We start from the raw sequence: 16,041 nt of genomic DNA on the forward strand, positions 1-16,041 counted from the left end.
CCTGCAGTGTACTTGCTAGATTTATGAAAGGGCTGAATAGGTTAAAGCTATGTGATAGTTTTCGAACCTGGTCATAGACAGACATCATAGATGGAGGTGACTGAGAGGTCAAAGGTCAAAAGTTGTCGACTGACCTTGAGGGAGGATCCTCTGGGACTGAAGCATTTGAAGGGTTTGGCCTCTGCGTCGACGGTCTCCACCCCCATCTGCTGTCTCTTCTCGGCCGCCTCCGCCCTCCTCCTCTCTATCTCCTCCTTCATCCTCCTCTTCTCCTCCTGAGAGATGCGGAACACAGCAGAACTCTCAGTTATTAAACGGTCACACACGCATGTACGCACGCAAACAATAACTAAGCGCGGGTATACTCCTCTAACTTGAACGCACCACTTCTCTAGTGAAAATACTTAACAGTTTATTTTACTATATTACAGTCTGTTCTTATTGGTACTGTACAGTAGGTGCAGTAGGTAACACTATTTATATTGATGTCCAGGCTTCTATTTGATGTCCACCTATATCCAGGCTTCTATTTGATGTTCACCTATATCCAGGCTTCTATTTGACATCCACCTATATCCAGGCGTCTATTTGATGTTCACCTATATCCAGGCTTCTATTTGATATCCACCTATATCCCGGCTTCTATTTGATGTTCACCTATATCCAGGCTTCTATTTGACATCCACCTATATCCAGGCTTCTATTTGATGTTCACCTATATCCAGGCTTCTATTTGACATCCACCTATATCCAGGCTTCTATTTGATGTTCACCTATATCCAGGCTTCTCCCACCCTGACACAAAACAGTCTCTTATGCACCACAACATGAGACGACCCCACGTTCAAAGCCAAGCACAGCACAGAGACCTGTCGGGAAATGACAGAAGTTGTGTCTGAAACGGCATCCTATTCCCTATATAGTGCACTACTTTGGACCAGAGCCATATCCGCAGAGCCCTGAACAAAATGAGTCCACTTCATACGGTGCCATTTCAGATGGAACCAGAGAAACCCTGTCAGCATAAGACAGAGTAGAGTACAATAGACTAGGTGATTGGACGGCGAATGGCGCGGTGTCAAGTGCAAGTATGTACACGCAAATTATGGACTGACTATCATAGCTTAGATGTGAAGGTGAGGTCATATAGCAGGGGAAGAAGAATGATGGCCTGTAAAGGAATTATTATTGGGATTCAAATAGGAGTGCGCCGATAAGGATGCAGTATAGTAAGATCATGTCATGGTGAAGCAGGCAGGAATATGACTGTTATCTTCAACAGGTGTGATAACTAAATCAAGTGTACAGTCTTGAGATGAGGAGAAGAAGGAAGGGAGAGAGAGAGAGGAAGGGAGAGAGAGAGAGGAAGGGAGAGAGAGAGAGGAAGGAGAGAGGCAGAGAGTGAAGGAGAGAGGCAGAGAGAGGCAGAGAGAGAGAGAGAGGCAGAGAGAGAGAGAGAGGCAGAGAGAGAGAGAGGCAGAGAGAGAGAGAGAGGCAGAGAGACAGAGAGAGACAGAGAGAGAGACAGAGAGAGAGACAGAGAGAGAGACAGAGAGAGAGACAGAGAGAGAGACAGAGAGAGAGACAGAGAGAGAGACAGAGAGGCAGAGAGACAGAGAGACAGACAGAGACAGACAGAGACACAGAGACACAGACAGAGAGAACCCCTACCTCCTCTCTAGCCTTCTTCTCGGCCTCCTCCTGTTTCTTCTGTCTCTCCTCCTCTTCTATGATCTTCCTCCTCTCCTCCCTCTTCTTCTTCAGCTCCTCCAGCTCCTGCTCAGCCTCCTGCTGCTTCTGTCTCATCCTCTCGAACTCCTCGCTCTCCGCATCGTCACGGCGGCGCTTCAGCTCCTCCAGCTTAAGCTCCGCCTCCAGGCGCGCCGTGTCGTCCTGCTCCTCTGCCCCCGCCTCCGGGGAACGCACGCTGCTGCGGCTATGGGACACGCACAGGAAGACAGGTTAATGTCGTCACACAGGTAGAAAGACAGCCACACACACACAAGCCTACACAGACACTCTGGCGCTGTCTAAGGTCTAAGGTAATAGTGTGTCTAAGGTTTCACTCCAGTGCTTCCCTCTGGGGAGCTAGGATTACATGACCCGTGTCAAATACAGCAGTTCTGCTCTAGAAACCAATCAGGCTAAACAACAGTGTGTTTGTGTGAGCTGGGATAAATATGCCTTTCAATTACATTACAGACACCTTGGGCAATACTCTCCCACCTCTCTCCTCCCCCTAGGTTTTGAATCAATGAATTATTATTATTTTTTAACTAGGCAAGTCAGTTAAGAACAAATTCTTATTTACAATGACGGCCTACACCGGCCAAATCCGGACGAAGCTGGGACATATGTGCACCGCCCTATGGGACTCCCAATCACGGCCGGTTGTGATACAGCCTGGATTTGAACCAGGGTGTCTGTAGTGACGCCTCTATCGCTGAGATGCAGTGCCTTAGACCGCTGAGCCACTCAGGAGCCCGAATGCCAAGACCACAGAATGCGTGTGCGTTTGTATGTGTGTGTACGCATGCATGTGTTGCGTGTAGCATTATACCATTAGCGCACATAAGTCTCTGGCTCCTACCTCAGGGTCCTTTCAGTTTTTTTGTGTTTTTGAGGAGTCTCCTCGTGCAGACCTCCATTCTGCTTTTCATTCACCTGCAGGCACAGAACACACGTTGAGCACACTGAACTCTGGGAATGAAGGAATGCTTGTGTCTGTGCGTGGGTGCTTCTATGTGACATCACACCATTCCAACCAGACCAGTGACTCCACTCTGTGACCCTGGCTTTGTCCAAAATGACACCCTATTCCCCACTGGACTACTTTTGGCACAAGTCTTCAAAGTAGTGCACTATATAGGGAATAGGGTGTCATTTGGGGACACACATCTGAAAGCAAAACAGGGGGTGGCGGAAAGTGAGTAGACATGACAACAGATACAAAACACAGGTTTCACACACAACCTCTTCCCCACAGAGGCAAACATGCAGCTGAACACACAGTGACCGTATTGTGACCACTCCGTGGATGGCATGGCATTAAACCACGTTAAAGATAACCACATGACCGTGACCTCAACCACACCTTATGAGATGTAGCTCTATTACCGTGGATGCAAGACCACACTTAGCGTCTGGAGAACTTCAATGTCTGGGAAATATTAATTTAGGCTACACCGCTACTCTGCTTGATTGACAAAGACACTATGCGTGGTCTTTAGAGTTACTATACGCTACGATTTCGGAGAATTATTTCGGAGACATTTGAGTTATCCAGAGATGTTCATGCTCCCATTTCACACCTCTATGTTAAAGTCTTACCACATCCAAGCCGTTCTGGATGGTTGACATCCCACAGTCTTCCTCAGTCTCATTGTTCAGTGTCACTGTTCTGCCCTCTACCTCTAACTGATCTGGTTCCTCTACCTCTTCCTCTACCTTATCACTTAATTCAGCATTTTCTTCAACCTCTGCCTCTGATTCCTCAACCTCATTTAAAACCACTGCTTGCTCTTCTGTATCTTCCTATGAGAAGGAATGGGAGTGTCATGTTTTATCAAAATCAGATAAGTAATCAGCAAACTCCAGCCACCATTCCAATCAATATATCCATGATCATACCTCGTTTAGAGTTATTTCGTCAATGGATTCCTATGGATAAATAAGGTACATTTTATGAATGAAAACATGCCGATGGAAAATAAAATGAAAATGGACAGAAATGTCCCTAAAAGAAGAATAGACTGACCTGTTCTCTCATATAGGACCGTCTCGGTTTCTCCTCCTCTTCCTCCGCATCAACTTCTCCCTGCTCAGCTTCTTCCTCCTCCGGAGCAGCCTCCCCCTCCTCCTCCTTTCGGCAGTTCCGCTCTTCCACCTCTTCTTCGTTGTCCTGGTAACGGCCCCTGCGGCCGACGGACCTCTCCTCCACAGTATTCTCCCCGCTGCCGTGGTTACCGTCATTGCCGGGGTTCTGATCCTTCTCTCGCTCCAGAGCTTCCATCAATCTTTTCTGCCTGCGCTCCTCTCGTTTGGCCATGCGCTCCAGCAGGGCCTGCTCATCATCGTCTCCTCCACCCGAGGAGGTCATAGAGGAGGAGGACACAGACACAGTCTCTGTCACACTGCGACAGAGAGAGAGAGAGAGAGAGAGAGAGAGAGAGAGACACATGCCACAGTCAATTACACAGCCAATCACTACCACACAGAGGGACAAAAACAGTTAACCACTGAGTTCGCTATGTGGTCACTGCTTCTGAAGTTAAACTACCACCACTCTGCTGGACATTCCCCAATATCTGGACACCACGAATATGGATTTCTACTCGGCTCACATGGACATCAACGACAGGGGAAATAGCATTTCAGCTCCATTCCCAGTTCACACGTCTAATCAGTTTACCTCACCGAGTCTTCTGGCTTCCTTGCTTGAGGTTGTTCTTTTATCCACAGGTTAGGTCCAACAGCGTAACTTAGGCCTACACGAAAGTTCATGGCGGCTTTTCTCTCCCAGAAACGTATCCAGTCCACGTTGCACTAGCGACTAGCTACCTCCTTTGCCCAGCCTCATAGCAAGCTGACAGGGCATCCATACAATACCGTACGTGGGTCTGCATCCAACCCTCCAACCACCTCACACATACCGACAGAGTTGAATACAGGCTGACGACACCGCTTGGCAAATGTTAGCACAGAACCAAACACAATCAACAACGGGTCGGGTTACGTCCGATCACAGGTCGAGACAATCCCGGACTTGTTCAATAACCACAGGATATGGCTGTGATCTCACAGAGAGAAACCATTCTCCACTACAACAGTGCTTCTGTACTGGTGGAGAGCAGAGCAGCCCACTACTTCCAGTGTCAACTGCTGTACTGACCTCAACTGGACATGGTATGGGGGCGGACAGCAGGGTGAGCTATTTATGACTGATTGGTAGACAAAAGAAGAGGGTCTCTGTTTAAACTATGTAAGTCTATGTCTGCGATACTCTACTGTAAGACTTGTGCTTCTTCAACACTTTAGAAAGGGTACTAGCCTGCAGTATGATGGGGACCCACAGTGCACCTATTCCATTGAGAGAGTATACTATGAAAAAAAGAACAGAAGAGGATAGGAAAGGATAGGACAGCTGACAGGAAATCTGGAGCTTCCGTGGACTTCCTCCAGGGATGGCCCGGAGCTGCATTCAGTGGATGAGATCAGTGGATGAGTTCAGGGTTTCATACCAAGGTTGTTATAGTTTTGTTATTAGATTTAAGATTTTTATTTGAAATTCAGTTTAGTTGTTTCAGTAAGTTTTCAGATCCACTTTACTAGTTTTTATTTAGTTCAAGTTTGATTTAAAAAAATAATAATTTGTTTTTCATGTCATTTATTTTCAGTTTTAGCTTAAGGGACAGAAAGAAAGAAGCCTATTTGTGTTTAGTGTGTGTTTTTTGGGACGTCAGTTCTTGCCACTGTGGTGCAATAATGCATAAGGTGATGGGTCAGGTCATAGGTTAGATTTAAAAAGGTAGACTCAGCGAGATGACGTAGATGCACAAAGTAAACAGTAGTAGTGGGTCAATTTCCCCAACAACCAGGAACTTTGTAGTGCAAGATTCTGGTCCCGTAGCTACCACGTTGTAGCAACGTGAAGCCGTACCCATGCACATGTGCAGATTACTCTGTGTGACCGCGTGAGAGCAAAGTCTTGCATCGTGCTCGTCTCAAATGACGCGCTCGAGCAGATGACTTTTGTCAAATCTTTCAACGCGTGTTTGCATGATGTTTCTGCAGTTGCTACTCATCGACTTCGTCCCGCGGCCATCGTCTGCATCGTTGGAGGCTCTATTGTCAACCAATCATTAGGGTGTTTCTGTTTGACCCACGCAAACATGACTGAAACAGGAACCAATTTGCTGTGATTTATGCACAGTTGATATTTACAAATACATGTGAAAAAAAAAATAATAAAAAAAATACATGTGATATTTCAGGGTCTCTCTCCATTATTGACTGTGCTACGTGTACACAGATTATATTATATTAGAATTTTATTCGTTTGGTGTGTGATATTGGGATTAGGTACATGTTAATTTCGGCATTGTAAAGAAAGCCGTTTGTAAACAATGGCAACACTGCCATGTTGATCTGAGCCTTGCTGTTAGAAAACCACGTCAGTGTCCGACTTTCGGCTGTCGCAGATGCAACTCCCCCCGGCTTCCCTCCTTGACTTTCGTCTACTGTCGCTTTAGCCTTACCAGTCAAACGCGCCAAATATCTGCTGTGCTGCTCTTGGCAAACTGAACTTTTGATTTGATTTGATTCGTTTTGGAGTCAACGATAATAGTTTCCGTTATTCAGTATAGTTTTTCAAACAGATTTGTTAATTATTTTATTTCAGTTTACTTAATAGTTTTTTGATGATTCGTTTTCGTTTCAGTTTACTATAACAACCGTGTTACACACACATCCATTAAACTGGGTTCAAACCACAATCTCCTACGCACCACAATACTGTTAGCCCCTGAGCTAAAGCCTAGACATTATGTTTGGGAGCTAACACAAGTCTTCAGGTCTTACCTATGGCTGTTGGTCATCACCACGCTGTCACCGGGCTCCTCGCCTCCCATCCCTCTCATCCTCTCCTGACGCGCCCTGCGTCTACGCTCCCTCGCAGCCTCCTCCTCATCCTCATTACTACCCTGGAAGGCCATCCTGAGGCAGGGAGAAAGAGAGAGGAGAGAGAGTCAAGTTGTTCTCCAGATAATTCTCCAGTTATTTACTGTGCAATACAAAAGACTCACAGTGTCTTTTACTTGACTCACTGTACTCACATTCTACCCTGTTCTGTTCTGCTCTGCTCTGCTCTGCTGAGCTCAGGCCACTGGTGCTGCTGCTGAGGTTTCACTTTTCACAGCCTGATGAAAACAGTGTCTGGAGATGTGGCTTGGCCAGCGATGAGAGGAGAGGACCCCGACAGTAACATGGCCGCTGGCCTACGCCTGCCTCAGCCCCGGCTCGGCCCAGTGGAGGGGTGGAGTGGTGGGGAGCTGTAGTGTGTGAAGGGCCCTAGTGTGTATAGTGTTTGTGTGTGTGTGTATAGTGTGTGAGTGCGTTTTGCCTGTACTATGCTGGCCAGCCGAGAACTATACTAAGGCCAGATCACTGATCTCAACGCCCTGCAGTTTGACAGTCTGACAGGAAAGTCTCTAGGCCACAGATAGGTACCAGTCCATTCTATTTAGATTCCTCTTCAACTTCATAAAACATTGGGAAAGCCTCTCCCCTAAAGGACTGAACCAACTTCTTATCTTCCCCCGCCTCTGTTTTGTTTGTGAGAAGAGCTCCAGTCTGTCTGCCTCTGTGTGATCTTCAAAGTCCGTGTCAGGCATCGGCTAAGCTAAGCAAACACCATATGGCTGTTTGGCAGTGTGTATTGCATGTTACTGAAGCATGTGCAGTTAACATGTTAAGCGGAGTGGTTTTATGGGAGACTTTACAGCTTGCGAACAGCAAGCTCTCCTGCTGGGTCAACTGACTGAGGAATGTTGTTATAATTGAACACAGAACTCTGCTCACGCCCAAGCTAAACCTGGGGGGACAGTGACATCATGATACTGTATTCTCTCTCTCTCCATCTCATATATATATATACATACACACACACACACACACACACACACACACACACACACACACACACACACACACACACACACACACACACACACACACACACACACACACACACACACACACACACACACACACACACACACACACACATACACACACACACACACACACACACACAGGGTGTTTCTCAATATGCATACTACCATGCTTCATGCTCCGAGTTCGTTCACCAACGATAACGTAACCAACGATAACGTAATTTTGAGAAGCGCTGTGCACTCCCCTAATACTGCATTACCTTTGACCAATACAGAAAAAACAAGATACAATTTGTCAAGATAATCCATCCACCTGACAGGTGTGGCATATCAAGAAGCTGATTAAATAGCATGATCATTACACAGGTGCCACTTGTGCTGCGGACAATAAAAGGCCACTCTAAAATGTGCACTTTTGTCACACAACACAATCTGTAATAAAGGCCCTTTGCAGGGGAAAACTCATTCTGATTGGCTGGTCCTAGCTCCACAGTGGGTTGTTGAGTCACTCTTTGCTACGTTGTTTTACAAAACTGCACTTGGGGATATAGCCAGTCATCTATGTGCATGTTAAGGATGAAGAGCGATATAGACTGTTAGAATAGAGATTCTAGTCTGATGGGATTGTAAATGTGTATCAAATTGTAGAGAGGTGCATACCATTAGCATACACACTCTCTCCCTGGCACTCAAACTTACATACACTCCCATGCACTGTAAGTGAGAGGGACCGAAGGAGAGAGAGAGAGCGTGGGTGTTACTCCCAAAAAATGTAATCATTTTCTCTCACTTCAGTTTATAACACAATCCGCCATTGTTTCCAAGAAATGTGTCTTCGTTTTTTACCTGGTTGTGTCATCTTACATCAACAATCCTGGGAATATTTTGGCTGAAGCTCGCATCGACGCATGCTTCAAAACGTGTACAAACAAAGTACGCATCTGAGAACTGCCCTCCGCGCTCATACTCAGACTGCTCCAATTTGCGGACTTGGAGCACGGAAGTATGTATATTGAGAAACACACACACACACACTCTCTTTCACTAGAATCTCTATTCTAACAGTCTATATCGCTCGTCACCCTTAACATTATGCACATAGATGACTGGCTATATTACCAAGTGCAGTTTGTAGAAAACAGAGTAGCAAAGACTGACTCAACCTCTGGAGAATAGTATAGTCCCAGAAACAGCCTAAATGTCATGGGAAACTGAGACAACAGCGTCTAAAAATGGATCCGACCAGTCCTTAGTGGCACAGCGCAGTTAGAATCACAGGATCTCAGGGAAGACGATGCCTTATGAAAATCCAACAAACAGCTTCGTTAGCATTCTTGTCAATCAAACGCTTGGCGTTCTTGGCTCTAGACTGTTGCGCCAATGAAGGCCCCAATGCAATATCCTAATTCCTTATAGACCACCTACCACTTTAGTACGGCCTCTCCTGCCATCAGATAGAGAATATAGGGAGAGGTCTTATCCTATGTTCAAGATAATACATCGTCCTATACAGTAGGAGCCTGAGAGTCCAGCCACAGCAATCACATTCAGGTAGGTCTCTCTCTCCCTCGCTCTCTCTCTCGAGCCATTATTAAAGGGTGGCCTTACTCGAGGAGTATTTACAGTACAACTACGTTGACTGACAGTTAATAAAGTGCATTGCAAACTTTGGCTAGCCAGCTTCCCTTGCAATGACATGTATAACTTATGTCGGCCATTACATGAACATGTTGTCCTTGTGGAGTAAATTCTGCAGCTGGAGGATGAAGGGAATCGTTTTACTGCAAGTGTGTGGAATTTAACAGTAAACACTTCTGCATTTGTTTTAAATCCTAACAGAATTTGTTGCTGTTGTCCGTTTTTACAATGTGTACAATAAAGTTGATTTAAGCCTAATGTTGCATTCAGTTCCTGACTACTTGAGTAAGTAGAAAATGTCCAGTCACACTAGGTTCAGTCACCAAACACATTAGGGGAAAATATTTCCAAATATTTTCTTTACGGCAAAATATCTCAGCAATGTCCGTGAAAACAACTTCGGAAAGCCCATGAGAAAATACTTCTTCACCTCTACTGGACTAAAACGGAGAGAGTGAGATAGAGATAGAGAGATTGAAAGAGAGAGAGAGCACACAGGGAAGGGGGGGTGGGGGGGGCGTGATTTCCTGCCAGAACGGCTGGCCCATTCCCACGCTTCGCCCCGTCCTTCACTTTCTCCTCTAGGCCCAGAGAGAGAGAGCAAGAGACAGCAACGCCATAGCCCCTATCCTGAAGTCTACAGACATTCTAGAGACCTCTATCTTGTTATCAGTGCTAGACCTACATACCTTTTAACCTGCTCATCACCCACCTCTATAGCTGCTGCCCCTATTTCTGATCACCTGAGTAAGGACAAGTACAGTGCCTCCCATGGTGAGATTCCCGCTTGGGGCGTGGGTTCCTTTTGAGTTACAGCTTGACATTATGGCTCATGTCTAGACACATTCGTTCGGTTTATATACATTGTGGGGCAACAACAACAAAAAACTCTCCCAAAAATGGAGTGGGTGGGTCACAGGAGCACCAAAATGAGAGGGAACCAGACTGCTCCTACTGTACTGTAGTCCACCCCAAACATTCGGAGCTGGACAGAGGCCCTAACAGATACAGACACAAGCAGGCCCAGTGAGAGTTTATAGTGCAGGCCGCCGGTTGGGGAGGGCATGTTTGGAACGGTCCATTCACTGAGGATGGGTGTTATTTCCTGGCCTCTTCCTGGCCTCCCTGGAGATCTGGCCTACACACAGATGTGGAGGAGATGGGGGAAAAATGGTAGCTTCGCTTCTCAAAGGGCAGCAGACTGACAAACACTGGCCTGCACAGAACTGTTTTGCATGTTGCCTAGGCTATGAAATGTGATATAAATGAAGTAAACTGCATTGGGCTCTGTCACCAGAAAAAAAGGCATGTGACATGACAGAACACTAACTTCTTATGGCTGAAGGGGCAGTATTGAGTAGCTTGGATGAAAGGTGCACAGAGGTGCCCAGAGTAAACGGCCTGCTCCTATGTCATAGTTGCTAATATATGCATATTATTAGTAGTATTGGATAGAAAACACTCTGAAGTTTCTAAAACGGTTTGAATTATGTCTGTGAGTATAACAGAACTCATATGGCAGGCAAAAACCTGAGAAGTTCCACTTCCTGTTTGGATATTTTCTGGGGGTGCCAAATTTTCAACCAAGCTCTCGTTGAAAATACAGAGAGATATGGATGTGTTTTCACTTCCTACGGCTTCCACTAGATGTCAACAGTCAATAGAACTTTGTCTGATGACTCTAATGTGAAGGGGGGCCGAAGGAGACAGGAATGAGTAATCACTTCCATGAGGTGCCCACGCATTGAACTGGCCCCCCCTTTCCCTGTGCGCTCTCTCTCTCTTTCAATCGCTCTATCTCTATCTCACTCTCTCATGTGAGAGGGAGCTCCGTTCCATTGGTCAATTGAAGTCGATGTAATTCTCCGGTTGGAACGTTATTCAAGATGTATGTTAACAACATTCTAAAGATTGATTCAGTACATCGTTTGACATGTTTCTACTGACTGTAACGTAACTTTTGGACACTTCGTCACGTTATAGTGGACGCGCTTTGAGACTTTGGTTAGGGCGTTTGGTAAACAATTTGAAAGTAGCTAATTGGACATAAATAACGAACATTATCGAACATCAAGCATTTATTGTGGACCTGGGATTCCTAGGACTGCATTCTGATGAAGTTCATCAAAGGTAAGGAAACATTTATTATGTATTTTCTGGTTTCTGTCGAGTCCAATATGGCGGCTAATTTGGCTATTGTTCTGAGCTCCGTCTCAGATTATTGCATGGTTTATTTTTCCGTAAAGTTTTTTTGAAATCTGACACAGCGGTTGCATTAAGGAGAGGTATATCTATAATTCCATGTGTATAACTTGTATTATCATCTACATTTATGATGAGTATTTCTGTTGAAACGATGTGGCTATGCAAAATCACTTGATGTTTTTGCAACTAGTGAATCTAACGCGCCAATGTAAACTCAGATCTTTTGATATAAATATGAACTTTATCAAACAAAACATGCATGTATTGTGTAACATGAAGTCCTATGAGTGTCATCTGATGAAGATAATCAAAGGTTAGTGATTAATTTTATCTCTATTTCTGGTTTTTGTGAAAGCTATCTTTCACTGGAAAAATGGGTGTGCTTATTGTGGTTTTGTGGTGACCTAACAATCGTTTGTAGTGCTTTCGCTGAAAAGCATATTTGACAATCGGACACTTTGGTGGGATTAACAACAAGATTACCTTTAAAATGATATAAGACACATGAATGTCTGAGGAATTTTAATTATGAGATTTCTGTTGTTTGAATTTGGCGCCCTGCATTATCACTGGCTGTTGTCATATCGACCCCGGTAGTGGGATTGCAGCCATAAGTTTTAAGGTTTGGGAACATTCCAACAAAATATACTTTTTTAAAGGGGACAAATAAAAACAGCACTCAAAACATTCCAGTGTGTGTGTCTGCGTTACATTGTCATAGCAAAGCCCTGGTCAGTCACAGAGGGCAGAGGGCTATGTGAACTCCACTGTGCAGGCCACCAACCAGACAGCTTGAGATCCCAGCTGTATCATTGTATGTCATTTGTCACAGAGCGCAATACAAAAGGCCCAGTCAGGCAAACCCTGGGGACACAGTGACCAGAAACACAAACACTGGTTTCTATACCACATTCTTTAGGGGAGCAGTGTGGATGCCTTTACATTCATTTGATTGACTAATTCCATCAAACTTTCATTCCAGTATGTACAGAGTAATAAACACACCCAGGAGAACTACACAGTAGATAGTGAAGCGGAGTTCACCTTGGCCTGGTAGTATCTGGCCTGCTGGTGATTAGGGCTGGAGCTTCACCTCTCTGTCAACAAGACAGATTGTTTTGTTCTAGACTGGATCTGACACAATGCAGAGCCCCGAGTGCTGGGGAACTCCTAGGCCTCTCTCTCTCACACACACACACACACACACATCTTGGCTCACTGGGCTAAAGGAGGCGAATGGAGCTTGTCAAGCCTTCACCACCTGATGACGGTCCAATCTGGCTGAACCCCTCCAGGACTTTCAGACCTCCAGATTGCATGTACACGGGCTATACAGTAACCCAAGCATGCATGCATACCAGTGGAGGCTGCTGAGGGGAGGACGGCTCATAATAATGGCTGGAACGGAGCAAATGGAATTTCATCAAAACACCTGGAGACCATGTGTTGGATACCATTCTACTCCAGTCATTACCACGAGCCGGTCCTCACCAATTAAGGTGCCACCAACCTTCTGTGATGCGCACACACACACACACACACATTAGCCCAGCCATGTAGTCCTCCTCCAGGGCCTAGCGACTAGGAAACAGCTCCTTGTGATCTCTACTAGTAAACACTTATAATGTAAAAGTGTTTGGCAGCCCTGACTGCAGATCTTATTGTATAGACTGGAGTGCTCTCAGTCCTCTGTGTGTGTGTGTGTGTGTGTGAGTGTGTGCGCATATCTGTTTTCTTTTTACATCATATTTGGTGACGGTTGACTGGATTGGTCCAACAAGAGAACATGTGTTTTTGACTTGTTAGATAAGGAGAGACATGGAAATATTGATTGTTACAGCATATTTGCAAAATATAGCGATTGAATCTTTTATCAATAACATGAGTGGGTTGAAAATCGTGCATGGTCCCGCCAACTGAAACGACTCCAACTAAATAAACAGACATGAACAAACTCCCACCATGCCTATAGCTTACTACTCTTACTCTCTCATACGGTCTGTATTTTCGACCAAATTCCATATTCTCCATATAATATAAACACTGTGGGATAATATAAATAATATAAAACATGGGTTTTATGACCTGTTGTGAGATATATAACGACCGCATTAAGTTATCGTTCAATCAACTGGTGTAGAGCTGGAGCAATGAGGCGTAGGTACACGCCTAAAGGTACAACAATAGATGCCAACATTGCTACAGAGGTTTACATTTGTTGTACAACATAATCACACATCACAATTAAATGTATGAGATTATATTCACTGATTCAGTTGACTGGGAAGAAGTATTTTCTGTTTCTAGCCACATTACAGTATTTACAATTCAAGAGGACAGTGTCATAGATAAAGTTTTTCTTTAAAAAAAAAAGAAAAAGAAAAGAAAATGCTAGGTTAAATAGTGGACAGAACACACGTTGGGTTATTTTTTGCCCAGCCAGTTGGGTTTACGAACTATGATCCACCAGGTCAGATCAGAAGACTGGAGGTGTGGCTTAGTAGGGGCGTAACTTTTAGATAGTTCTGTTTGGCCACCCGTGAAAGTAAATGTCATTCCGGTTAATCTGTTCTGTTGTATTGTCAACACATTTTAAGGGTGAGCACTGACATTTTTGTATCTTGCCAAACATACACTAACATAGTGTGTGGCCTTACAGACTTGTTCAGTAGCTCCGGTCTGCAGAGAGCTCTTATCATATCTTCAGTAAATGTCACTGCCATATCGCTCAGTAAGGGATTGGACCTCCAGAGATACACATTTGCATATCCTATTGCCCATGATGCATTTTCATGTTTTATGATGTGTGTGGCCAGGTTAAATGACTGTTGTTTGTAAGTATAATTGGGATAAGTGATGAAGCTACCCAGACAGGCTGGGCAAACTAAGCTCCTGGAGTTAAGTAGCCTACTGCAGGGTTCTCCAACCCTGTTCCTGGAGAGCTACCCTCCTGTAGGTTTTCACTCCAACCCCAGTTGTAACCAACATGATTCAGCTTTTCAACCTGGTATCCTGTATCCTTGCTCCGTAAAATGAGACATGGTTGAGGTGATCCATTTGAGATGAGCTCATTTGAAATGTCTGGGCTTGTTACAGTATGTAACTCATTTGACTTGAGGATGCACAGAGGCTTTTTATATGAGGTCAACAGTACATTCTACCACTGACACGATGAGAGACAAAGCAGAACTTATTGAGTCAGAGAGAGAGAGAGAGAGAACACAACACAGGTCATCAGATCAGTGGTAGATTACTGCCTGCATGAGGAGGAGGAAGCCAATATTTGCTGAGTGATGTTTTTAAAGCCCTGAGGAGAGTCCAAACTATTTAAGGGTTGGCTCTCTGGTTCCAACTTGGCATGGAGATCACAGGGACCTGTAACAACCTGAGCCCAGCTCAAAGCCCTTTAACTGACTTCAACTGGGCTCTGAAGAGCACTGAGGTCATATGATCACAGCACTCGCTGTGTCATCAACACCCCCGCTGGACAACACGTGTACCTGTGACTCCCTCTGGCTGCACACTTACCGTTATGACGTCATGTTCAGAGTGGTATGTTTAAGCAATAAGGCCCAAGGAGGTGTGGTATATGGCTAATATACCACAGCTTATGGCTGTTCTTACTGGACACAGCCCTTAGCCGTGGAATATTGGCCATATATCACAAACCCCCGAGGTGCCGTATTGCTATTATAAACTGGTTACCAACGTAATCAGAACAGTAAAAATAAAATGTTTTGTCATACCCATAGTATACGGTCTGATATACCATGGCTGTCCGCCAATCAGCAATCAGGGCTCGAACCACCCAGTTTATACTGATAAACTCCAATGAGATAAGACAACAATATCGTAAATATGTAAGTGTGTGTGTAGTTGTTGATGGACATGGAAGAGGTCTGAGGTTCAGAGGAGGATGAGTAGGAAGAGGAGGAGGAGGAAGAAGGGATGTAGGAGGAGAGGGAAGAAGAGCGGGAGTAAAGGTTGGAGACGAGACGGAGGAGCAGGAGGAAGACGAAGAGGAGGAAAAGTAACGAGAGGAGACGGGAACAAGAGGAAGACGAGCAGGCCAGTCTTACCGCTCAGCCTCCAGGCGCATCTCCTCCCTCTTCTGCCTCCTGAGCTCTCGGCGCCGGTCAAAGTCGTCATCCATGGTTACGCCCTGCAGGATGACATCATCATCAACAGTGTTGTAGTTTACATAGCAGACCACCATAGTCTCTGTGCCCAAGAACACTAAGGTAACCTGCCTAAATGACTACCGGCCCGTAGCCCTCACGTCCGTAGCCATGAAGTGCTTTGAAAGGCTGGTCATGGCTCACATTAACACCATTATCCCAGAAACCCTAGACCCACTCCAATTTGCATACCACAGATCCACAGATGATGCAATCTCTATTGCACTCCACACTGCCCTTTTCCACCAGGACAAAAGAAACACCTACGTGAGAATGCTATTCATTGACTACAGCTCAGCGTTCAACACCATAGTGCCCTCAAAGCTCATCACTAAGCTAAGGATCCT

General features: G+C 45.1%; 1 protein-coding gene across 11 annotated transcripts in view; it reads right to left on the reverse strand.

The window, feature by feature from the left end:
* Positions 1–16,041, reverse strand: part of LOC139534192 (caldesmon, smooth muscle-like) — a 56,426-nt gene that overhangs the window by 16,659 nt on the left and 23,726 nt on the right. For 3 of the 11 annotated variants that reach the window (XR_011666920.1, XM_071333078.1, XM_071333077.1), the window contains 8 exons: positions 15,596–15,678; positions 6,580–6,714; positions 3,758–4,133; positions 3,631–3,660; positions 3,331–3,534; positions 2,591–2,664; positions 1,672–1,936; positions 135–275 (listed from right to left, as the gene is read on the reverse strand). Coding sequence is in view for 10 of the 11 variants with exons in the window: in XM_071333078.1 (XP_071189179.1) it covers positions 135–275; positions 1,672–1,936; positions 2,591–2,664; positions 3,331–3,534; positions 3,631–3,660; positions 3,758–4,133; positions 6,580–6,714; positions 15,596–15,669 (1,299 nt within the window). In the remaining variant the exon portion in view is untranslated. Of the gene's footprint in view, positions 1–134; positions 276–1,671; positions 1,937–2,590; positions 2,665–3,330; positions 3,535–3,630; positions 3,661–3,757; positions 4,134–4,411; positions 4,648–6,579; positions 6,715–15,595; positions 15,679–16,041 lie in introns of those variants that run through there. The other 8 variants (XM_071333081.1, XM_071333080.1, XM_071333084.1 and 5 more) reach the window with 6 other exon arrangements.

The sequence above is a fragment of the Salvelinus alpinus genome, chromosome 11 (assembly GCF_045679555.1).
Source record: "Salvelinus alpinus chromosome 11, SLU_Salpinus.1, whole genome shotgun sequence".
NCBI classification, from domain to species: Eukaryota; Metazoa; Chordata; class Actinopteri; order Salmoniformes; family Salmonidae; genus Salvelinus; species Salvelinus alpinus.